Genomic DNA, 25,725 nt, shown 5'->3' with positions numbered 1-25,725 from the left:
TTTATTATACTGCCACTATTGCTTCGTACTCTATTCTCGGTTCTTTGTGAACTTACAAACTATGGACTGTGATATATTCTCTCTATATCCGTTGATATACTCCTTATCTCATCTCTGTTGAAATCTGTGATTTATAATAATCCTTTTAAACTGCTTTTAAATTCGTGTCGTAATTTGCTTAAAAATTGTTCTGAGTATCTATCTTTGTGATCTGTGTGATCCTCAATCTGTCTTGATTTTGTAAATCTACGACTATTGATTCCGCTGCAAAAATGTTTCTCTGATATTTTTGAAAAACCTGCTCTCATTTTTTTTTTAAATCCTTATAAATGGCCGAAAACAATTTGCAACATTTTGATGGGAAGGGTATTTTTCAATTTGGCAGCAAAAGATGAAGGATATTTTGATACAGAAAAAGGTTTTTAAAGCAATAGATGGTAGATATACTGACACTATTTCTGAAGAAAAAGTTTTGAAAAACGATGAATACGCCTATTCTTCCATTATTCTTAATCTATCTGATAATGTTTTAAGAAAGCTTGGTAAACAAAATTCTGCAAGAGATTTATTGAAAAAATTAGAGGAGCTTTATACTGAAACTTCTTTGCCGAGTATACTGTTTTTACTTGAGAAATTTTTAGATACAAGCTTGATTTGTCTAAAAACATTGATGAAAAATTTGGATGACTTCACTAAATTGGTTCAAGATATTAAATTGACTAGTGATAAGAATATCGATGAGTATTCTCCTATCGTGCTTTTGAATGCTATACCTGATTCTTATTCTGATGTGAAAGCTGCGATTAAATACGATAGAGATAGTGTGAGTCTTGATACTGTTGTTAATGAATTAAAAAGCAAAGAAATTGACCTAAATACAAATAGACCTAGTAATAATCAACATGAAGTGAACTGTGTGAGAGGAAGGTTTAAATTTAGAAATTCTAGCTTTAGACACAACTATAGAAGCAAAAGTCGTAATAGAAACAACAATAGGAGTAAATCCAGAACTAGGGATAGCTCACATAAAGATGATAAGATCAGAGAGAGGTGTTATAATTGTGGTATTAAAGGACATTATATTAAAGACTGCAGAAAATCAAGGAGGGATAATAGAGATAACAATACTGATGAAAAAGAAAGAGTGAATAATATTGCTGATGAGTCTGGTGAAGTATTTGTTGTTTCTAATGTGAATTCTGTGCATTCTATGAGCATGTATGAATGGCTTGTTAATTCTAGTTTCACTTTCCATATAAGTCCTTTTAAAAACATTTTTTCGAACCTCAAACTTGGCAATTCTGGTTTTGTATCTATGGCAAATGAGAAACGGTGTGAGATTAAAGGCATTGGTGATATTTCTTTGATTTTCAATGATGGTTACAGAATGACTCTTAAAATGTTAGATATGTTCCTGAACTTAGTCATAATCTCATTTCGTGTGTTGATTGGAAGATGAGGGTTTAGAAGGTAGGTGGGGTAAGGGTATCATGAAAATCATGAAAGGTTCTCTTGTTGTTTTTAAACCAGAAATGAAACGCAATTTGTATTTATGTTCAGTTACTTATGACTCTATGGCTGCTTCTGTGAATGTGCATGATAAAATCTTTTTATGACACAAACGTTTTGGGCATATCAGTAAAAAAGGACTAGAACTTCTAAACAAGGAAGACATTCTGTGTGATAAAGTTGACAAATTACAATTCTGTGATGAATGTGTTATTGGAAAGCAACATCGTGTGCATTTTCCTGCTACACCCCCCTTCAACCCCTCTATGTCACCCTGCATATTAGATTACGTTCATGCTGATGTATAGGGGACCTTCTAAAGAACCCACCCATGGTAGAAATCGTTATTTCCTGTCCATTGTTGTTAATTTTTCCAAAAAGGTGTTTGTTTTCTTACTTAAACACAAATCTAAGGTTTTCGAAAAGTTTGAAAAGTGGAAAACTCTTGTTAAAAACCAAACTGGAAAAAGGCTTAAATCCTTGCGTACTGATAACGATCTTGAGTTTTGCAATAAAAACTTTGATGATCTTTGTGATAAATTTGGGAGGCACAGGACAAATTCCTACACCCCACAACAAAATGACATTGCTGAACGCATGAATCGTACTTTACTTGAGAAAGTGAGATGTTTGTTGATTAGTTCAGGTTTACAAAAATCCTAAACCAAAAGATTGTTCCTTAGTGGATTGCAAATAGATCTTTAAAATCAAACAAGAAAATTCCTTAAAATACAAAGTTAGATTAGTAACCAAAGGGTCCACTCAAAAAGAAGGGATAAATTATAATGAGATATTCTCCCTTGTTGTTAAATACACTATTGTGTGTATTATTCTTGCTCTTACTGCTAATTTTGATTGGGAGTTAAAACAAATGGATGTCAAAACTGCCTTTTTGCATGGAGATTTTGATGAAAGCATTTATATGAAGCAACCCGTCGGTTTTATTGATAAAAATAAACCTGATTATGTTTGCTTGTTGAGAAAATCTTTATATGGTTTAAAACAATCTCCAAAGCAATGGAATAAAAAGTTTGATATGTTTATGCTTACCCTTAACTACAAAAGAAGTGACTATAATCATTGCCTATATTTTAAATTTTTGAATGATGTTCCTCTATTTCTCGTTTTATACGTTGATGACATGCTTATTGTTAGTCCTAGCATAAAACTAGTAGAATCTTTACAAAATGACCTTTCCAAAAATTTTGAAATGAAAAATCTTGGTGATGCAAAAAGGATTTTTGGCATGGACATTATTAGAAATAGGAAAAAATTTTACTTCTAAATCAAAAGACTCACATTCACTCTATACTAAAATAGTTTCAATAGAAAACTCAAAACCCACTTCTGTGCCATTAGCTACTCATTTTCAATTATGCAAAAATCAATGTCTGAAAACAACTCCTCAAAAGGAGAAAATGAGTAAAGTTTCTTATTCTAATGTCATTGGGTCAATAATGTTTCTTATGGTATGTACTAGACCCGATATTGCTTATGTTATAAGTTGTTTGAGCAGGTACATGTCAAATCCTGGACCTCCCCATTGGGAGGCTCTAAAATGGCTTCTAAGGTATCTACGTGGTACTGACAATATAGGTATAAACTTCTCAAAGTTCTCTGATTCTATTAATCTTGTTGGTTATGTGGATTCCAATTATGCAAATGAAAATGATAGTAAAAAATCCACCACTTCATACATTTTCACTTTGTGTGGCTCATGCATAAGTTGGAAGTCCCAACTACAACACATTGTTGCATTGTCTACCACTGAGGCAGAATATATTGCTACAATTGAAGCATTTAAAGAAGTGATTTGGTTTGAAGGCCTCATTAAAGAAATTGGTTTTCTAAAACAATAAACTCATTGTTTTCTCAAATAGTCAATCATCAATTCAACTTTGCAAAAATTCTGTTTTTCATGATAGAACTAAATATATTGATGTAAGGTTTCATTTTATTCGTGACATTGTTAGCAAAGAGGTTATCAAATTAGAAAAGGTCAAATCTGAGGAAAACCCAGCATATATGGGTACTAAGTGTCTCCCTGTTGAAAAATTTGTTAATTGTCTAAAAATTTTAAATCTCGCTCCTGACTAGTTGTATTGCAGGTGAGATGTTGTTTCCTTTGCAGGTACTAAGGAGCGGGCCAGAAGGCTATGATGAGAAGCTAGATCCAAAATAAAACTCCAAGACCTAGTACCTTATTAAGGTCTGGTCCAAGGTGGAGTGTGTTATTCTTTATGGCTCATGACCTTAAGTTGGTAGGCCACTTATAGGCCCAACTCCAAGCCCACCCGGCAGCCCACAATACCGGTCCATGACCCCACCCACATTCTTGGTACTTAAACTCGCTCTGTGTTGCCCTAATTCTCATTTCCTCTCTTGCGCCGATTCCCTCTTCCTCTCCAAATTTTTCTGTGACTTTCTATGAGATCTCTTCCCCTTCTGTCACCGGTTTCCATGGAACCTTTCCTAAACCAAGCCAATGGTTTAAGGAAAGCTTCAATGGCTTTCCATCCTCACCTCTTCTCTCGATCGTATATAAAGGGGTATTTCCTCTCCTTCTCTGTACAACAAAATCGTGAAATCTCCAACCCCTCTAACTCTTCTTCTTCATGAAAAACTGTGAGTTTGAGATTCATTTGAGATGGTGTGAGAAAGAGATCTCAGTGATCTGTCTATGTGGTCGGATCTCCAGTAAAATTGTTGTGTTACTGTGCGCTTGGTGCTTTTGGGTACGGAACTATTGTGACCGTGTCCCTTTGTGTTGGATCTGGCATATTCTGAGCCGATCATCTGTTAAGTGTTTGTTTTATTTCAGTTCTCTTATCACTGTTATTATTTCATTTTTTCTGTAATATACTGGTTTGTATATATTAAATTTCGTACTCCAATCGTTGTAATAGTTGGTTAGGATTCTTCTGATATCCACTAAACATAAATCTAATTAATTGGTGTATTTTAAATTATTTGGACATAGTTAAAATTAAAATTACACTTTTAACAAATGTGCAAACCAATATAAATTTTAAAACAAATTCATTCTTCAAATAAGTAGAAAAGAATTATTTTAAATACTGCTATGAACATAAATTATGGAATCAATAAGGTCTTCTATTTAAAAAGTATCTAAAACCTACTAGAATGAATTACCATAAAACTTGTCACTTTCAAAACACATAACTAAAAAATATTGTGACATATGAAGATAACATGTAACATTAAATCTGATGCATTCAAAAAATGCACAGGTCCAATTGATATGGATTATGCTTAAAGCTTGGGCCGAAGCAAATGCCAATTCTGAAGGGGACATCTGCAAAAAAGACATTAGTACTCCAATGCCCAAGTTAGTATCGGATTTAGGAGGAAAATAATCATAAAAAATAAAATATAAATAGAGTAAGCAATTTCGTGAGAGAAAATCGTGCTAAAAGTGCGATTCGAATTCTAAAGCAAGAAGGGAGAGTGGTTTCCCAAATTCTGGAGGAGTCCCCATAGAGGGATTGAAGGTATCCTTGTTGGAGGACTGAAGGTATCCCTGCTGGAGGGCTGAAGAAGGCGTCCCTATTGGAGGATTTAAAAAGGCGTACGTGTTGGAGGACTGAAGGCATCCCTGTTAGAGGATTGAAGGCCTATTGGAGAATTGAAGAAGGCGTCCCTATTGGACGACTGAAGACGTCCTGTTGGAGGACTGAAGGCATCCTTGTTGGAGGATCGAAGGCGCCTTATTGGAGGATTGAAGGCGTCCCTACTGGACGACTGAAGAAGACAACCCTATTGGAGGACTGAAATGAGATATTGAAATAAAATAAGGACTTCATGAGTAAAATATGACAAAAACACGAGTTGAGAGTTGCAGCGAAATAGCCAGACAATTTCCAGCTTCTTGAAGGTTTTTTTGTTGGGGGGATGCTGCCTGTATTTATAGAGAAGGAGTCTCTCTTCGTAGGGACTATGTTTGTGAGTTGTATTTTCGAAAAAGAAGGCAAAAATTTGGCGATAAAGCATGATCTTATCTCCTCCTTAACTTGAGCACCACGTATTTAGTTGGGAGAGGACTCCTTTTACATAAGGACTCCTTGCAAAAACTCCTACTTCTGGAAGGAGTCTAGCTTCTTGGGGGCGCTTCCCTTTTCTCGGGCTAGGCTTGAAAGGTGGGTTTGAGGTCCAGTAAGCCTTGTACCAGGTCTGCTAACTTGGACCGAACTGGACTTCCTTCTTGGACTGAACTTAGTAATTTTTCAGCAAGTTGTCCGCATGATATGGGCCACCTAGGATGTTGCAGGCCTCTTGTTTCTTTCTTCTTTTTGGATTGTTTCGGCTTCTTTGGGCTAACCTATTTTTATGCACATCAAAATCAATAGTGATGCATATGACACAAAGAAATTCGATCTAAGAGAGAAAAAGAATCCCAATGGCCTAGCAAGGCCCATAACATTAAGAGGAAGGAAGTGGCCTAGTGTATTTATAAAAGCAGCCCAAGAAAATGGACTAGCAAAGAGGTCGGCCGAAAGCCCATCTCCAGACACCCCCACATGGCATACACCTAGATCGCCAGGTTTACCCTCAGCCGACGTGGAAGGACATAAGGCAAGGGAGGTTCCCTCAAAACCCGGGATTCCTAGATCAAAAGGATTCCTTGCAACGTGCAGACCTACTGAAAGAGGGATTCCCCCTATAAATACAGGTTTTGTCCCTATGCGGGGGGACACCTTCCACACGCTGGTATATTGCTCTTAACTTTTACTTTGCACTCCAATTGCACTTTAAACACAATTTCTCTCACGAATTTGATCATCATATCACGATTATATTTTTACGATTATATTCTTTTATATCTAATACTAACTTGAGCATCAGAGTGCTAATATGTTGTTTTGCAGGCTCCATTTCTCAAGTTCTTTTACTTGTTGGCCTAGATCCAACATCAAAGTCCAAACCTGTTGGACCTATGCTATTTTTGCACGCATCAATTAGCGCCGTCTGTGGGAGACATAGAGTTGAAGACATGAGTTATCATGAAAATTCCAAGCAATGCCGCGAATAAGCAGAAGGCTGTGGAGGCACTTGGCAGTACTCAAGCTCTGCAAGTTATTGTAGGGACGTCTCTAGCTCCAGCCAATGGAGGGTCCGCTCTAGCTCCCTTGGCACTAGTACCACCCCCCCCCCCAATTTGTGGGACCTGTGGTTGACCCCCCACGACGTAGCACTTCCTCGGGAGAACTATCCCCAGCACTATTAGGAGCCATTCAGCAGACTGAAAGAATCGATATGGCCTTAGAACGCGATGGAAGCGTGAAATAAAAAAATTAAAACTGGTTCAAAGAGGAGTTCCCTTAGGCTTTCGGTGTTTGTCAAAAGCATAATAATAAACATATAAATATGCTAGACATGTGGCTAGAGGATGAAACAAAAAGCGTAGAAATATAACATGAAACTTTACTTTTTGTTTCTTTAGATGAGCAACAATGTCCATTGTTTTCCTTTTCGTTCATGTTTCATTCATTTTAGGATCCAAATTAGAACTCCTTTAATTTGTCTACGTCATATTATGGAATAGATATAGTTCTTTTTCTATTGCTAGATAGAACAAAGAACAAGAAGAAAAACAACTCCAAACAAACACTATTGTTTAGTATTTTTGGATTATTTTATGTTCTAACTTGAACCAAATTCAATATAGAACAAAAAAGAGAATATTTTGAGAGAGAAATGAAAGCCAAATTCGTGGCTTGTGTGTTAGGCCTATAGGATATGTGTGTAGTTTTGCATATTCTATACAATTGAATTCAAATTTCAATAACTACCAAGTTTGCTTCCAAAGCAACCTATACACACAAATGCATATAACCTTCAACAATAATGAAATAACCATTCCATCATGTTCATCATGGTGAGGAGTTTCGATTCCTTCTGAACTTGCTCAACCTCCCTCAAATGGGCTTGGACTTCAAGTATGCACCGAGCTTGATATAATCAAATCAAATCAAGTCCAACCAAAGTTCATCGGATAATAATTAATTAAATAAACTTTAGCCCAACAAAATTCAATCTAAGCCCAAATACTAATTAATTGATCCAATTAATTAATTAACTCAAACCTAATAAATTAATCCAATTAATTTAAAGGTGTTAAGTCCAAAAATTAATTAATCTAATTAATTAAGTCTTGAGCCATCCATCACATAAATTATTAAATAAATGATCTAATTATTTGTATATTCTCCTTGTATTAATTTAATCAAATTAAATTAATTCGTTTACTCTTCGAATTAATTCTAAATTAAGTCCACCAACTCCATAGTGGTTTGTGTGTGACTCTTTAGGTTAACCCTTAACTAGACTTGGGCATTATGTCCAACACAAATAATTAATTATTTTCAATTAATCATTAATCGAAAACGCCGGTCACCATGGGTGGTCGTCTAGCAACGTTCCATGGCACTAGAAACTAGGTGAGTATTGGCGCAAGCATTTAAGCACTCGAGTTCCATACAGGTATGGTCCTTCTGTCGACCATCTCTCGGCCTTACTCTAGGGCATGGAATTGGACATCGGTTCCCATCTTGGACCAGGAAGCTATGTTGAAGACTTAAGATACATTTACTTTATTGATCGATAAAGGAAACCATTTCCTATTCGATCAATCACTATGGCCATAAAATTAGAGAATCTAAACCATCTTAGAACGCATAGGAGATACATCTATCATATACTGATAGGGAACAGATTTTATCTTGAAATCCCCCATCCTCACTACATACTCCGACTACATTGGACAAAGCTTGTAATGACCACATCGAAGACATAGTCATCTCTCGCCAGATCCAAAATATAGCCATTATATGCATGTGACTTTCCTCAAGTCCAAGGACTAATCTTATGTTATCCGATTAAGGAATTCAAGTTATATCGACCAAGCATCCAAAGTTTCCATATGTCGATTCCCGCGAGTCACTTCAATCAGTTAACAACCTTGTCAACTAATCCACAAAAAATTTCATAGACATCCCATGTCTCTCGCCGATGAAGCACATACTTATCCAATGAATGCAATATTTAGTGCAAGTCTCTATAGGACTCTTGATGCCCAGTCTCGAAGTCTTCAACTTGGAAAGTTCCAAACCAACCCTTAGAAGTTGGTTTCATAGCTGTCATCCAATACGCAACCTAACTACATGGGTTATTCAATTGGTCCGTGAGCATTTGTTATGATGTTAAAACATCATTCAACGTAAATAGTAAGCACATCAAATACATGGTGCCCCAGATGAATGCTTACTAAATTCATCAAGATAATATCCCATTCATAAAGATTGCTAAATGGTTCCCAAAACCGCCAATCTAATTGGCTTTTTGATCACGTATTGTAACAATCTGCCACTTGACCTAAAGCCAATAGCCCATATCTCTCAGTCCTATCTGAGTGAGCAATTTGCGATACCAGCTCGGTCTCACAGGTCTATTATATTTTCTATCGAAATAAGCAATCCAACCGCACGACACCTCTTTCTACCATCGTTTCAAACTGATGATGGCGTCTAAGAATATTCCTTAGATCTGTGATGAGATCTCAGCACTTTTACTCTTGTCATTGTCTAGTTGTTATACTCCAAGTTAACTACTGGCTTGGCCATGCTAGGCTCCACATTCGACCATTGGATGTGGTTTTTCATCCAAAACACTTCTGGAGCAACTATTAAAATTACTTTACATTTGACTTTCATGATGAAAAACATTGTGGCATCCAGCTTGAAATCATTCCAAGCCACCACATCACCGTTAAATCTGAATCTACATTCAAATGGAGACTAGTCACCATTCACATATAATTGGATGCTAGTATCGCCATAGCCTTCCAGAATCAAGTCTTCATTGACTTGCATAAAGAACACTTCTTTAATCCTTATTCAGGTATTAAAGTGTAATCTTGACTGCTAGTCAGTGCCTTCTCGATACACTCCCAATATCCATTGTTATGCTCAAAGAACACACAACATTCACCCTAGTGCATTGGACTACATACCTATGTTGTCAATGGCAAAAGAGATAGGGGATGCCAAACACTTTCTAAGCTCCTCATCAGTCCACAAAAATTGAGTCTTAGACAGGTAAGGAAGGGATTTATTTGTTAGACGGAAGCAAACTTCAGGGGCTAGATATAATTTTTCAAACTACAGGAGGTCTACATGTAATTACACTAAACCTCAGGGGAGGGAAGTGTAATTGTTCCACCAAAAAATGGTCATATATGAGAAAGTATAAATTTTACAAAATTGACATGATAAATTGATAGAAAAAAGAAAAAAAATTATCCTTCAAAAAATAACAAAATTCATATTATAAAAGGGACAACTATTTTAATTCGTCACACTCAACTATATTAATCTACTTCTACGTCCTTTCCTACATATGTGATTGATAATTTAGTTTTAGAATGCTCGTTCCTTTAGAAATTCCTATTTCCCAGGATAAGGGATTAGTCGTTCAAATAAAAGGAAATAATATTAGTTTGATATCTAACTTTAATTAATATTAATTCAAAATATTTATTTAACCGTGTAATAAAAATTAACATAAGATGCATTATGCGTAAGTAATAGTTCATTTGGTATCTATAATCCATATAGTTTCTCTGAGATAATTATATTCTCCAGCTTTGAGGTTTGGTGTAATTATGTATAAACTCACTATGGTTTGGAAAATTACATTTAACACTCCTGATATTTGCTTTTGTTTAATAAATAAGTCCCTTCGTTTTATTAAATTTGCTAATATTAACAAAAAAATTAAAAAAGAAAATTTATGGTCTATCTTCACCGTTACAAGGGTAGATTAATAAAAAAAAGGTTATTTGACCTTTTTATTAATAAGTCAATCGAAGGTAATATAACTTTTTCATTCAGGTTTTTGTTGATATCAACAAATTTAGTAAATAAACTTATTTATAAAACAGAAGCAAACATCGAGGGTGTTAGATGTAATTTTTCAAACCACAAGAGATTTATGTATAATTTCATTGAATTTCAAATAAACGGAGTTTAATTATCCCCACTTCTTTTGCAAAAAAAAAAAAATTATTTTTGTGTTTATTGAATCAGCAAGCTATTTTATAATTAAGTCAATAATTGTCTCATATATATACTTTTTTAAATAAGATATGAGATATTTTATAAATTACTTATAATCTTCACCCAACAATTTTATAAATTGCTTATAATTTTTTCCTAAATATTAATTACAGGAGTATTTTTTTTTTTTTTTGTGGATCGAAGGACTAATAATGTTCCAATAGTCAAAATTTAAACGCAATTCTTGAGCTAATTTTCCATGTTTTTTTCTAACTTGATTTTGTAACAAATATATACCATTGCCATTGCTGTTGAACAGAGCTTGCTGACAAAGTTGGCTGAAGACGATGACAGAGTTGCCTAGAAATGCATTCACGAGTTTTACTTTGCCGCACACTTCTTTTAGTATTTATACGTTTTCTCACTTTTAGTTGCTTTAGTGTAAAGTCGTGGCAGAAACTCCGGAATGAATGGGCAGCGACTGATTTCCTATTAGGAAAGCAGGAGCGGTTAACCAAGTAAGGCAGCTAAGGTGATGGTTGCTGGTTGTATTATTGAACTAAATCGAGTGATTGACCCGAAGGGGAAGGAACGACTTTCTTTAGTTGCCAGCAGTGACTGACTGCCTAGTTGGCAGGTAGGAACATTTAAGCAAGGGAGGTAAGTCTTTGCCCGACTCCTAGTCCTGGTCCCGAAAGCCCAAAAAGCGTGAGGGATTGGGACATAGGAACAGATCCGGTTGGTTGATTCAAGTCTAAGTAGCATAAAAAAAAGCGATATATAGTAGTTTATCCCCATTGACCGAGTGAAGTAACAGCAGGCATGGCATCATAGGCAAAAATCAAAAAGGCCTTGATTGACACGTACGTAGGTTCTGGTGGGAGCATAGACATCTCACTCCGTGCTATGAACGAAGGAGCGCATAAATCATTCATTCTTAGGCCCCGCCTAAACACTCACTCCCACAACGGATAGAGAGTCACTATGGCTAGATCAAAAGAACGCACGAAAGGAATCAATCTACAAAGACTGATGGTTGAGAAGGAACTGTATAGATTGGTGAGGCTACCGGCTCTGTTGCTGATTCAACTAAATCGACAGATGAAACTAGCTCAGTTGTTGCCTCCCCCTTATGGTCCTGCTCCTGATTCTCGGTCAACTAAATGAAATCAACGGCCAACTACTGATTGAGTCAATTTAAACTGGATCAATAGGACACCAAGTCAAAACATAAACAAAAAGTGGGGGATAAAATAGAAGAGTCGTGGCCTAACGAAGCATCCAGTAATGGAAGGGCGCGAGGGTTGAACGCAGCTAATAAAATGAACGCTAAACCTACTGAAGGACCGCTAACATATGTTATGACAAGGCTTCCGAGCCTTGTGGTTTAACAAGGAATACTAAGCTCCTTGGGGTATAGATACTGGGTAGAACGCCCTGCATGAACAACCGCCTGTGGGTTTAAGCTAGGTTCAGTCGTTTGTATATAGCTTTTCATTTGTAATACGTTTTTAGTTTGCCCAGTCTATTAGCAATTGGTAGTAGTTAGCTCTCCTTCTCTGTATTTAAACTGATCTGAGGTTCCATTGATGAATATACAATACGAAAAATTTGTGCACACAAATATGGCTTCAATTTCCTTTTCCTTCACAACAATAATTTCACCTTTCTCACATAGTATTAGAGCGTTCTTGTGAAGGTCTCTAAATACCCTTACTGTATAAACTCCATATATCGTAATCAATGGCGACTAAAGAAATGAGTAGAGAGCATACCCTGCTGCAGACTTAGCAGCAACACAAAACCCTGAGTTTCTCCAACTTCATGACGGAGTTCACCCATCATTGATGATTGAAATATATAATATAATTATAATTAATTTCTTTAAATAAAATTAAAAAAATCAAATTAAAACTCAAGCACAATTAAGTTTTCAAATTTTTAAATCATTCTACCCCCTTGATTCAATTTACCACCAAACAAAAAAATGAGGGTAAATTAAAACGATCTCCTCTTAGGTTTGTAAATGGAAATATTATCGCATTGTTTGAAAAACTAGGAATATCTCCTAATGTTTGATGAAATTACGCAAATTTTTAGATGGAGGTATAAAATTATCAATTATGCCTTATAGTATCTTTTTTTCTTTTCTTTAAAAAAATAAAAAATAAATAAAATTATAATTATGGTCCACAAGAGCATTTTGATCAGTTTACCACTAAAAGTGAATGAAAACCTAAGGAAGACTAACAGAATGAGTTAATTATTAGACGGTCATTAAAATCAAGAGGGTATTGGTAATTTTCAAAACAAAGAGATATTCGTAATTATGTCAAATCTCAGGGAAGATAGTTGTAATTTACCAGAAAAAAAAAAAAGAAAAATGAAGAAATGACCCATCCCTTGCTTCTTCACAACATTGGTATTCTCCCTCTCCTGAAGAAATTTATCATCCATTTCCTTATGAAAAAGATGAGTGATATTAATTAACTTCTAAACAATCTTTTTCAAAATTCTTTTCTTTTTCCTTTCACTAAAATAATAATAATTTTTATAATTTCATTTCCCTCTATTGGCACAAATTGGGTACCCAAACCAACATGATTATCTTCACTCCACACTAAATTATATTTACCTAAAATATATAGCAAATTCGTACTTGTGTATAATTGCACACGAAAATTATCCTATTTTATCGTACGATTAATATACAGTTTAAAAATAACATCACAATGAGTGTTACTTACCTATTAAGTGTCCAATTAAAAAACACTCTTACATGTTAAATATATGAAACCGAACGATCAGATAAATCATAGCCTAACTAATGTAACCCACCTAACTAAAAAAGACAAAATTCTTATTTAAATTATATTCGTTGGATTAAATTAATTATCTATATTATTATAAAAAAAATTTAATTTTATCATTTTTCGAATATTCAAATTTCCCATTTATTTCATTTGTTCCTTTTAGAATAATTTGATCAAATTAATAATTACAATATTTTTTAATAACTTCATATGTTTTTTTCTGTTAACTAGCTGTTACTTCATCTTTTTTTCTTACTTTATTTCTCCACATTTATTATAATTTATAATTATTCTTTTGATAAATTTCTTTCTTTAATCATCTCAAAACAAAATTTCTTTATATGCTGACGGAAACAGCTGCAACGATGACTGGTATATGTAGAAATGTAGAGAATGAGTTTAGATAAGAGTTAAGTTATAGGGGTGGAGACAGACACGTGGAAAGATGTGAAGCAGGGGTGATGGATAGAATCGATCATAAGATAATTGATAAGCTGTAGGAGGTTTTTGTAGGCAAACCAAACACGGGACAAGTCCCGGGTCATAAACGGAAGTTCGCCATCTTTAAAAGGAAATCTAGATAGGTAATAACAATATTGATTCCAATTTTTTTTTTAAAAAAAATTATTTGGCTTGTTACTTGAGTTGCTCACAGTTCGGTTTTTAAACCTATTTTCAAATTAAACTGCCATTCATAATTTTTAAAATTATCACTTTTAAAACAGAAAACAAAGTGCGATTCGATTAGTTTGGGGGTTTTGATATTTATAACAAAATAAGACGTTGATACTACAAAAATCAAAAAATGAATATTTATAATATATGTTAAAATATAAAAAAATATTTATTATATGCACGCAGGAATGACATACCACAATACTAATAAAATAAGATAAGTAGTTCGAATAACAAAATTCTACCACCAAACCCCTAAGTTGAATAAAACAATATGTAGAACACAACTTCACATCCCAAAAGGAAGAATTACCTCAAAACTTACTCAACAACATGGTAACTACATGCTGACACCACAGATATCAGCAAACAAACATACTTATTCCTTAAAGATTGCTAATAACAATCAATATCGTTACGATGCACATACGTTCATACACAAACTTTATTTACAATGTACGGTAGACGGAATCATCCAAGTCTTCTGGATTCTCAAATGCTGTAATATGCTTCCTAAATGCAGACGCAGCTTCTTCCCTCTCATCCACCTGCCCCAACTTGTTGTAGACAATGGCCATCAAGTAGAATGCTTCTGCTGCTAACTCATTATACTGTTTACAAGCATTACTATCTTAGTAGTCGAAAATATGAATTATATTGTTACGGAAGCAGCATGAAACCCAGATTAGTTCATGTTGGTTTTAGAATGTGATCTGCAAAGTGAAGTTATTTGATGAAAAATAGCACAACACTTCCCCAACAAATCCCAAGAGATTTTGTAGCACTTAAGCATGAAGGACTGAATGGCAGACGAAACCAAATCTCTAGTTTCGACTTTGAATTGGATTTTGATTAGAGGTTCCTAAGAATTATTGGAACGTAATTTAACAGCCAACACATCTTGGGCCCGACATATATGCATAAATTTCATCTAACAAGTTTAAGAGATTGATCAACCTCCAAGAGTTGAAGTTCTTCTGAAGCTTGTCTTAAAGGTTCTAGCACCATCTCTGGACTGTCTGAAACTATTGAAAGAAACAAAAGATAAGGAAAAAAGTTGCATGTTTAAGATCCTAAGAGAAGCAAAATTGAAGAACAGTGATGAGTGTCGAATACACCAAAAATAATTCCTACGAACACTTTTGTAGATGTGTGAGTAGGGTCGAATCCACAGAGATTGGTTTTAAATTAATTCCTTCAAAAACGAAAATAATTAGGGGGAGTTTTGATTGGAAGAAGAATAAAACTAAAAAGCTAATAAAATTAGAAGAGATAAATATAAGAGAAGAGTATTCCAGTTAAAGATAGGATCACACTTAATTCCACGGTTGATCATAGATGCAAAGATAACAATTATTCATGATAGATAAATTGGTTATGGCAATTGGTACGACCTAACGACCTAACCTTTCCTTACCTTGTGGATAGTCAAGGAACGTCCGTTGACTAAATCCCTAATCAGTAAACAACCGTGGGAACGTCATCAAGATTTAATATACCGACAGCATTAAGAACTAGAAAGGCCCAATTCTAACCAATAAATTCCTACGAAGATTTATTTAAGTTAGATTGTGCATTCCCCACAACATAATTGAAAACTTCTACATAATCAATTATGTTGTGTTACCACTAGTTATCGAACTAAACAAACAATTACGGATTTGAAAGTTCAATTGACTAGGCAAATATTCTTGACAATAAATCAGATTATTTGTAATAAAAGCATAGAGAACAACACAAATACCAATATGAATAAAAGTAGAAAGCATAAATTAGATCTCACAACCCATTGGATTTAAGCGTTCACCAAGTCTTCAACCGGAATCAGAGATTTAACTAGACATGCTCATGGACGAACGCATGAAAAGCAAAATAATATAAAAACGTAGAGAAATAAAAGAGTTCAAAAGTTGTCTCTTAAAGTGAATTACATCACCTATTTATAATAGCTAGATACCTAGTTCTACTAGGATTAGAAGTAGATTCCTAGTTGAACTAAAAGACTTATAGAGATAAAATGAGGCAAAATTGCAAAATTGGTCCCGTAAGTATGGGGGTGTGGCAGAATTGGGGCCGTAAGTACAGGACTGGCAATTTTAGTCCTATAAGTATTGATTTTTTGGCAATTTTGGTCCTTCCAACCAAAATTGCCCAAAAACGAGGCGGAGAGATTTGGGGCTTAGGGTTACGACGTCCACGTGCGCAACTTAAACACGTAGGAGCTTGCGTGGCCAATGACGTGGCATTAGGTGGGAAAAAGAGCTCCTCTTTCCGCTTTTTTCACCGTATGTAAGAGCTCTCTCTCTCTCTCTCATTTTTGCTGCTGCAAATGAAGTTGCAAGTGAAGAAAAACAACAAAAATGTCTTTGGTGTGTCGAGAAGCAAGAAAATAAAATCAAGAAATCGAGTTCCATTTCAGTATCTCTCAGATAAAAATGGGGAAGAAGTACAGTGATTATATTTGAATGTAGTTACTAACAAACCCAACGACTAGCTGCTAATCAACTAATAAAATCTCACTTCTACAAGAATTGTGTTAGGAGAAACACGATTGCTCCTTACTAATAAAAGTGTTAGTGCAAGTTGTAAAACGACAACTTTCCTTTGTGAAATAGCAACTTTCTTCGACAGAGACTAGACTTCCAGGCTCTGTTCATTACCTTCTTCCTTCAGCTTTCTTCTTCAATCCTGGTGCTTTTCATCCCTGTCTTTTCATGATGTACCATATTTGGATTGAGGAAACAAGTGTAGATTCCAAGGCATTAGGAGTTCACCGAATTGTTTGGTTAGCAGCATTGTTGATCACGTACGACTTAGGAGTTTAGGGGATAATTTGGCACTAAGCCTTCAGTCTTTTGTGTTATATAGCAGGCACTGAATAGGTGCTTTCCATGCCATCTTCTAGAATCCCCACTGGTAACTGATGGGGCCAAGTGAAGCGAATCTCAGGTAGTGCCTAGAGAAGGGGCACCGAAAGAAAACATGTTAATAGCTCTTCACTAAGTGCTGAACAGAAAGCCCAATCGCTCCTTATCTGTAGTGGACAATCTCTCAAAAACCTCCAACCAAATCAACTGATGTTTTTCTCATCGCTGAGCAAAATAGGAGCATCACCTCCTCATCGTTGTCATCTCGAATGGCCTCATTCTTTATCCGCTCTAGATGTGGGTCAACAGCATCATCGACATCCTTCAGGTATGTATGCAAGAATGATAAAGAAGACATTTTTGCTGTTTTTTTTCACCTGCAACTTCATTTGCAGCAGCAAAAATGAGAGAGAGAGAGAGAGAGAGAGAGAGATCTTACATACGATGAAAAAAGCGGGAAGAGGAGCTCTTTTTCCCGCCTAAAGCCATGTCATTCGCCACGCAAGCTCCTACGTGTTTAAGTTGCGCACGTAGACGTCGGAACCCTAAGCCCCAAATCTCTCCGCCGCGTTTTTGGGCAATTTTGGTCGGAAGGACCAAAATTGCCAAAAAATCAATACTTACAGGACTAAAATTGCCAGTCTTGTACTTACGGTCCCAATTCTGCCACCCCCCCATACTTACGGGACCAATTTTGCAATTTTGCCGATAAAATTATAATCCTAGTTAAACTCTTCCTTCATCAGAGGTAGTCCAAGCAGTTCCAAACTCTTGCCAGAATTTGAGTTTGAGTCTTGTTTGAATTTCCATTTTGGTGCTTTTCTTCATTTTCCAATTCTTTTGTCCTAATGCTGCAAAATAATATTTAATTAGGAGTATTTGATCACAAAATAGGCTAAAATATTATATGAAATAAGTACAAAATGCGATTCTATCAAACAGGTGTAGTAAATTCTCAATGTCTTGCAATGCAAACCATTGTTCCAATTGTTAATGAAGATATCTTGTAGTTCAACTCTTGAGACCCAATAATTGGAAACCCAATTACATGCGGGAATAGAAGTCAGCTTCTTAGTATTTGAATGCAGAATGAAGGTAGAAAGCGTGAAATTACCTGAAAAGCTTGGATCCGCTAAATAGCATTTTGCCTCTGTTATAAATGCTGGAGACCGGAGCTCCAGTCCACCATGACCAAGAAGTACAGGGAAAGAGCTGTGTAGAAGGGCCAAAGCCTTTTTCGCATGATTTGATCCAAGAGAGAGCCATAGCTCAGCCAGTGTTAGTGTTGCGGAGGCTTTAAGAAGATCCAAGTTAAATGACTGACAAAAGGAAATGCAAGCCACAGAGCATATGGAATTCCTAAAACAGCATTGCCTGACCTCTGAAACCGATAAAAAGGAAAAACTGATCTCAGCAAAGAAAAATACATCAGATGCAGGAAAAAAAACTTCCTCAACATAAGCTGTTCAATTGGAGGTATTACCAACAAATAACTTGCATGCTCAATGAAATTATAGTAGATAGAATCACAATCAACAAAAATCATGTCCCACCAGCAATTGAAGTCACTTCTTTATCCCCATATGTGAGAATCAATTTTGATAGAGAGTTCCAGTACCATCCAGTTTTAAGTACCTTGTGTATCTCAGCCAGCAAGAGAAGAACAGTGGCATTTTTAACTTGCAAGTTAAACTTATAACAGGTGGAGAATAGAGAGTGTGCAACAGCTGCGGCCTGCGAGAACAACTCACGTAGAAATCAAATTGACAAATGAATCAGTTAACTCGGATGCTCTTAAAAGGCAAAGACTAACAGAATAATAGTACTTATTTGTCTTTTTGGAGAGCTGATCTTACACACAGTCGTAAAAGAATGCAACAGAACCAACTTTCTCCCGATCCAAAACCCTGACTTAATATACACACCTTTGGTGGTTTCCAGAGACCTCTCTCATTCAGACTAATAAGAACTGACAGGAGAATGTCACCCAAGTTCTATGATCCAGTGTAAACTAACTCCCCAACTCCCAGAAAAGAGACAGAGGAATAGACTATCTTATAGCACCTTCTTTATGAGTTCCATAATTTGTTTTTATTACCATGCGAGCTTTCATATCTTGCCTGTCTTTTGCCATTTCTTCGCACCAAGTCCTCAATGGACAATGACATACTGCAAAAAATTGCCACCTTTCACTGAATGGACTTGTTTCTGAATACATTGAATCCATATTACACAATTGCAATGCTTCATAATCCTCCCCCATTTTTCAACCTGAAGAATCGTCCCATCTCCACAGATTACTACCCATACCCATTTTCACTCGTCCCAATTCATAAAAATACTGAAGCTTCAACGTCGCGTGGGGGCAGAGCGGGCAGAGGTTGGGAGAATACTTCAACAGGGTTCTGATGGAAATACAAATGCAGAAAGTCCAAAATTTTCTCAGTTTCCTGAATTTTTCGAGTTTGAACTAAGAAATTATACATTAGCATTCAATTGTATACATGGGTATCATAACATGAAGCACCAACCAAAAATCCAAAATAAGCAATATTCGAGATTTCTCATTGATTTTATTGAACATAAATATCAGGAAGATTCTCTTAACCTATACTGGTTGGCAGAAAGCAATGTCCGAGCATGACGGAGACTAGCTTCCATCTTTAACTCCATGTCCATACCACTTACACAAGAGGCCAAAACACCAAGCGCATCACAGAATTGCTAAGCAAGTTTTAAGTGTCCCCTGGGGAAGTGAAAAAACAAAGACACAGTGAGCTATCTCTATGAAGTATGTACACATTGGATAATAAATAGGGTAAATTACATCCGAACACCCCCAGGTTTGCATTAATTATAAATGCATCCATATTATATTAAAAATTACAATTACCCTAACATGAGGTTTATTTTGTCTTATATAAAACTCACCCACTAGGGTTCCATCTAGTGACCGGTCACATCTCCAAAGTAATCTTCGAGTCGATGGATAGAGAAAGAGACAAGGGTGAACTCAGCTGGCGATAATGGCCAGAATGTGAGTGAATTGGTAAGAAAGAAGAGAAACAAGAGTGAGGGTTTGTTCGGAAGAACATAGTCTGACTGTATTTGAGCACCAATTCTTGAGTTGATATTTCACTAAGAGCTGTTTTATCTTTTCAAAGATATGTTTTCTTTTCAATTTTCCTTTTCAAATGTAGATTTGTACCTCGTAAAAAGTAAAAAATATTTTTTTGTTTTGTGGAATTAACCATTTACTTTATTTTGGAAAGAAATTATGTTCAAGCAAGCAAATATGTCATGGTTACAGGAGTCTATCCATCGCGTATAGGCTTTAAGGGCCATCCTGGACTTGAACCAGAGACCACGCCTGTGAAGTAAATCATCGCACCTACGGTCCAACCAATTGGGAGAGATGTTATTTGTAACAAGTAGTTTTGTTGGTTGGTTAATTGGTCACATTTTATTCATGAAATGGCTTGGATTGGTATTAGTCTGGTTTCATTTGACTTCGTCAATTTTTTATAAGAACTCAGAAGGAAAGTTTCATTCAAATTCATTTGAAAATTCAATTGAATTAATCATTTTCACTGGCTGTTTTTACATAAATGATAAGTAGAAAAGCGGTAGGAACTAGAATGAATAGTGCAGTAGCAATAAATTAGTTCTATAAATATGACCAGCAACAAGAAAAATAAATGCAATAGCTAAATGATGATGAGCCATATCAGTCAGCCATAAACTTTGTGTTTATGGCAGATATAATTTACTATAATAAATATTGAAGGTACTGTAAGGTCTGTACCTATGTAAGGCACACTCATGTAGCACCTGTAGCTTCACTAGCAGTATTCTGGACCTTGAAACACACATAAATTTCTTTTCTGCTATTCTCATGGCAGCAAAAGCATCTGTCAATATTGCAAACATAGAATGGAACATAAGTAAAGGGAAGAGAAGATTATAATAAGAGTGTATCAGCATGCATTCCTGGGGAAATAAAAAAGAGAGGGGAGTATCTTGGAATTATTGTCATGTTTTTTCATCATTCCACTTCTGGCTGTGGTTGGGAGGGACAAGGACCTAAGCCATATCAGTATAGCTATGTTCCTACAAGGCCTCAGAGAGAATCCTACTTCTTCACAAGTCATTTATCCAGAAAACCATGTGCAAAATATGGCTATTTATTTGCTATTATAGCATTGAGAAAGAAAAGGTAAAAAAGAAAGAAACTACCAAGCAGATGGCATAAACTATCTACCTGAAACTTTGATCAATAAAGTACAGTTAGCAGACAAGGTTGACAAAGAATGAATCTTTAATCCTTGTTCACAGTCTTTTTCTGCACACTCTGTATTAAGTAAGATAGCCTAACTTCATTCTCGTTGCCACTATGCATTCAACATTGAGCTAGCCTTTATCTTTTCACGTAAATTACTCCTGGTGCAGGAAATAAAGAAGCAAAAGGCCATCTTGGAAAAGGGAAAATTGCAGCAATCACAGATTTAATAGGATTCTAGAAAACAGATACTGTACTTCTTCCCTTCAATTAAAACATAAAAAATTCAGAGATCAGCACAACTATTTAGCAGCATTAAGGTAAATTAGAGATAAACAGCAAAAAGTAGTTATGCTAATAGACGCCAATGCAGCCAGCTAGCATCAGGAATAAAGATTACATGTAATGAAAACACACACAATTCATAGAGAGAACGATGATCCAGTCTAGGACATATATTACCCAACCTTTATATCCTTTATACACAGCAAATGTTGGATGAGCTTGGAGTATGCAATGCAGCATTCGATAAACTGCAGAACAGCAGATGCTAGTTTCTTAGATGGTGATATTTAGTAGCAAATAAGTGATAGGGATGAATATAACAGTAACCAGCAGCAGGTAAAAACCAAAAAGACTTCGGACAGTGTGCAATTACCTTGAAGAATCTGCAAAGCAAGTTGCAAATACCAGTCCATTTATTCGAGCTAGAGGAGCACTGAATAATAAAGATGAAGAAGGATGAGAAAATCACAACAGACGAGATAATGCAACAAATAAAACGAGAGTACTGCAGATTACAAATGGAGATAATGCCACTTAATGCAATGATCACCAACACTTTTTGCCATTAATTTTTGCTATATAACAGAAAAAGCAGTGAAAGTGACAGAGGAATTTTGTCCGCAATGTGTAGGAATGAGAATAATCAATTTTTTCTGTAACCAATGCAGCTGTAATACAGTATGTCATAAGTGTTTGGTGATGGGGCAAATCAAGATACCATGTAGACAACCAAGGAATTCAAGATATTATGCTACAAGCTAAGTCAATAAAATATCCATGGACTAAACATACAGTCTGCATCTTACAAAGAAAAATAAAAAGCAGCAGGCATGATTGAAAAGATCAACCAAGGTGATAAATATATGCATACATATAAACACAAATCAACCCAGTACTGAATGGTGCTTGAGCCACAAGTGGAACTTATCATATCTGAGAACCTGTGTTCTGATTTTTCTTGAGTCGTTTTCTGATCAAATTATTCGCCCTTTTTCCACAATATACTTAACAATGGCGAAGAACAAATTAAAAGCATAGATTTCAACAACACAAGAGGCAGAACACCGCAGTATAGCAGCAGTTAACAGAGATACGTTGACAATTAGAGTAGCAAGATCCTTGTTCCAAAGGGGTTATCTCTGATATCACGTGTTACAATTCTGATACAATTAGATTTTTCCAGTATAGTGCCCTTTTAATCTAGCAGTGGTTAACAAATCGACGAAGCTGTCCCATGAAGATAGGCAATCTCAGGGCTAGTTCAAACAACAGTTTCATATGTGTATGACAAAGAGGATCCAACAAACTAATTCAAGCAACTTCCTCTACCAAATTATCTTCCTACACTCACAATTACAATTCATCTCACATGAAAAAGTTAAAAGAAAAACAGAAAGAAAGTTTTTTTTCCCAATTCTTTCCCCATTAAAGAATACACGTTAAATATTCCATATATATGCATATTAGCACATATGCAAATACATGTATAAAAGTGTACAAATGTACATAAACAAACAAATGCTGGATTCCTAATTGAAGGGCATAGAAAAATTGTGTCCAACTTCAAGTACTAATAATATAGAAGGAATCCCAAATAGATCACCTGCCATACATCTCCCATGAACTAGCACGAACCAAATAGGACTTGGCTGTGCAATAAATTCGAAAGCATCGGAACAGCTCTACGTATCATTTTCTTGAGCAAAAATCAATGAGGCTGTCGGTTTTTTCAAACTTTTCAGCCACGCCGTGCAGAAAGCACCATCAGTGGTCATTAATGAACTTTCCTCACCAAACTCATTAATTAGATGAGAACTCGACCATAACTCCTGCAACAAAGAATGACAACAGTTTAAAAAAGGGGCGCATTTATTTCTATTGAGAAGTTTCAACTGAAGAGTTTCCTAAGCATTGAATCTCCGAACCAACGAACCTTGTAAACATTGGCAGGGTGCGTTCTAAAAGCTTCATGGAAGCCTTTGGGGCCAAAAGAAAGCAGTGGTCTTTGAACATGCTGCAAATCAAAATAGTGCAACTTAGATATCTTTCCCCACCAACAAAGACCAAGAAAAATTACTGAGCAATTAAAGAAAAACTTTATTCTTCCATTAGATGAACCCAATACAAACATCACATTCTTTACAATGTTGCATAAAGACCCATGACAAAATTAGTAACAAGATGCATAACTCAATGCAGCAATTTAAACAAAGTTAGCATTAGAAATCAAGATTAACTATCCCCATCAAGATATATGACAACTCTACAAAAATATCCATGAAACATCATAGATCACCACAACATTGTTGAGCTGTAGGAAACTGGAAAAAAAAATGCTAAAGTTTGTGTTGATAAATAGAAGTAATGAAGATGTCACAGACATTCTTTCTTCCTCAAACTGATGTGCAGTGAGGAATTACAATTTCAACAGGTAACACTCAAATACATGCATCTAATCCCATCTAAGAAGTGTCCCATCCGTCCATGAATCCATTTAGGAGTTGCTCCCATACCAACTATAAAGATTGGTCAACCTCCTAGCTGTGTTAAATATTATCTGGCACTACCACAATGTTTTAGCCCATGCTGCCAAAATGATAACTTAGGCCTTAGAAACCGGTCCCTGCTTCCTTCCTCAAATCAGGTGATAAGTGGTGGCAACAAAATCCCAAAGACAGCTTGTAATAAAATTCGAAGTTAATGATATCCATGGATTCGTCTTACTTTTTACTACATTCATTTGCCAACTCAAGCATCATGTTTCCGGCCAACATTACAAAAGTGAAGAGACCATCCAAGGCACCAGCAACATTACATATGACTGGAGATGGCAAATTATCATAACCACTTTTTAATCATATCCCATGACAAAACTGATACTTTGTCACACCCCACTTCTAATTCATATCCAACTATCCAGTGAAGTTTAAAAGCACAAATTATTCAGTCATAATATCAGTTTTGAAAATATCCCATGATAAACTGATACTTCATCACATCCCACTTCTAATTCATATCGAACTATCCAGTGAAGTTAAAAAAACACGAAAATAACCAAAGAATTTATATTAATACAGTCCAAACAACAAGAAATAAATTCTCACCATTATGTCATATTTAGCAATTTCAAGATGATTAGATGCCACCAATCACTTCAACTTTAGACTTTCAGCTCTCTTTAAGCATCTCCTTAAGAGCACAAACAATTGTTGCTGCACGGACAATGAAGTGCCTATACCAGCAACTGGCCAGCATGAGGAGCCAATAATTCCAGAGGTCTTTGATACTCCTATTTCAGCCAAGAGGTTAGAAATTGCCGCCAATGTGTATGCAAGACATGTGTCATCACTGTATTGCACAATTGAGACAAAATCAGAAAATAAGAATCACTGTTCAATAAAGAAAAAATATACATATATATACATACACGTGAGTGAGAATATCCATCAAATTATGAATCCATGTTCAGATGGATTAAACTAAAAGTAACTAACGGAAGGACACACAAATGAAGATGGCAATTCCAGCTTACAAGTTTAGCCTAGAGAGAGAAGCAGAAAAAGGAATAAAAAGTTTAATATGAGTAACAATGGCTTTATACTTCTCTGTTTCAATATTAATTGTTGGCAGTGGCTTGGCCTTTTACCAGCATATCTCTTTTAGCTCTACCATTACTCAAGTGGCTAATTTAAACTTTTCGAAATTATGAAAAGGATAAGAAGAAGTAAAACATTGCTTGCAACCCTCAATGTCCAAAGCATCTGACCACCAGTTTCATTCCCTGGAATGGGTAAATAGGATAATGCATCAACAGGAGTTGAATTAAGTAAACAGAAAAGGGATCCTCAAAATTTTATCCAATTACATGATGCATTATATTGCAATCCTAATCACTTGAAGGGTATTAAAAAGGTTACAAGTTACAGCACTAGAGCTGTTGAAACCAACTGACTGCAACCATAAGTTTGGTTTATGCCGGATAGTGGATACTGAACCACATTTACAGTTTGGCAATATTATGAATTATCAATTACAATGATTGATTATATTCTCTAGTCTCAGTAATTCAAGTCTGTCACTAGTTCTCAAACAAATGCACATCCTATCTACCTTCATTATGAGTTGGTAGATTACTCATACTGTTTGAGGTGTCTATAGACTCTAGACCATCTGGCCACATGTTGATCTCAGTGAGGAGTTGGCTTCTAAATAGCTTTTAAAAG

The 25,725-nt window shown here is 35.6% G+C and overlaps 1 protein-coding gene across 8 annotated transcripts; it reads right to left on the bottom strand.

The window, feature by feature from the left end:
• Positions 1 to 16,461: 16,461 nt before the first annotated feature.
• On the bottom strand, positions 16,462 to 25,351 carry LOC105172320 (anaphase-promoting complex subunit 5). 8 transcript variants are annotated; one of them, XR_016067699.1, is made up of 11 exons: positions 24,930 to 25,097; positions 24,607 to 24,850; positions 23,436 to 23,516; positions 23,106 to 23,331; positions 21,876 to 21,935; positions 21,685 to 21,750; positions 20,744 to 20,849; positions 18,492 to 19,684; positions 18,053 to 18,319; positions 17,378 to 17,789; positions 16,462 to 17,260 (listed from the first exon to the last, which is right to left on the bottom strand). XR_016067699.1 is itself a non-coding variant. In XM_088885546.1 (11 exons), exons 5-8 carry the CDS (start codon positions 21,913 to 21,915, stop codon positions 19,663 to 19,665), a joined length of 234 nt encoding a protein of 77 aa, XP_088741672.1. In that variant the 5' UTR covers positions 21,916 to 21,935; positions 23,106 to 23,331; positions 23,436 to 23,516; positions 24,607 to 24,850; positions 24,930 to 25,097; the 3' UTR covers positions 16,462 to 17,789; positions 18,053 to 18,319; positions 18,492 to 19,343; positions 19,547 to 19,662. The 8 variants fall into 8 exon arrangements, 3 of the variants coding, with proteins under 3 accessions (XP_088741672.1, XP_088741673.1, XP_020552837.1); XM_088885546.1 differs by having other exon boundaries at positions 16,462 to 17,789; positions 18,492 to 19,343; positions 19,547 to 19,684; XM_088885547.1 differs by having other exon boundaries at positions 16,462 to 17,789; positions 18,492 to 18,672; positions 19,547 to 19,684.
• Positions 25,352 to 25,725: the final 374 nt, after the last annotated feature.

This window comes from Sesamum indicum, linkage group LG10, assembly GCF_026168435.1.
Source record: "Sesamum indicum cultivar Baizhima isolate 11 linkage group LG10, ASM2616843v1, whole genome shotgun sequence".
In the NCBI taxonomy this organism is placed as follows: Eukaryota; Viridiplantae; Streptophyta; class Magnoliopsida; order Lamiales; family Pedaliaceae; genus Sesamum; species Sesamum indicum.
This window is presented reverse-complemented; position numbering and strand designations above follow the sequence as displayed.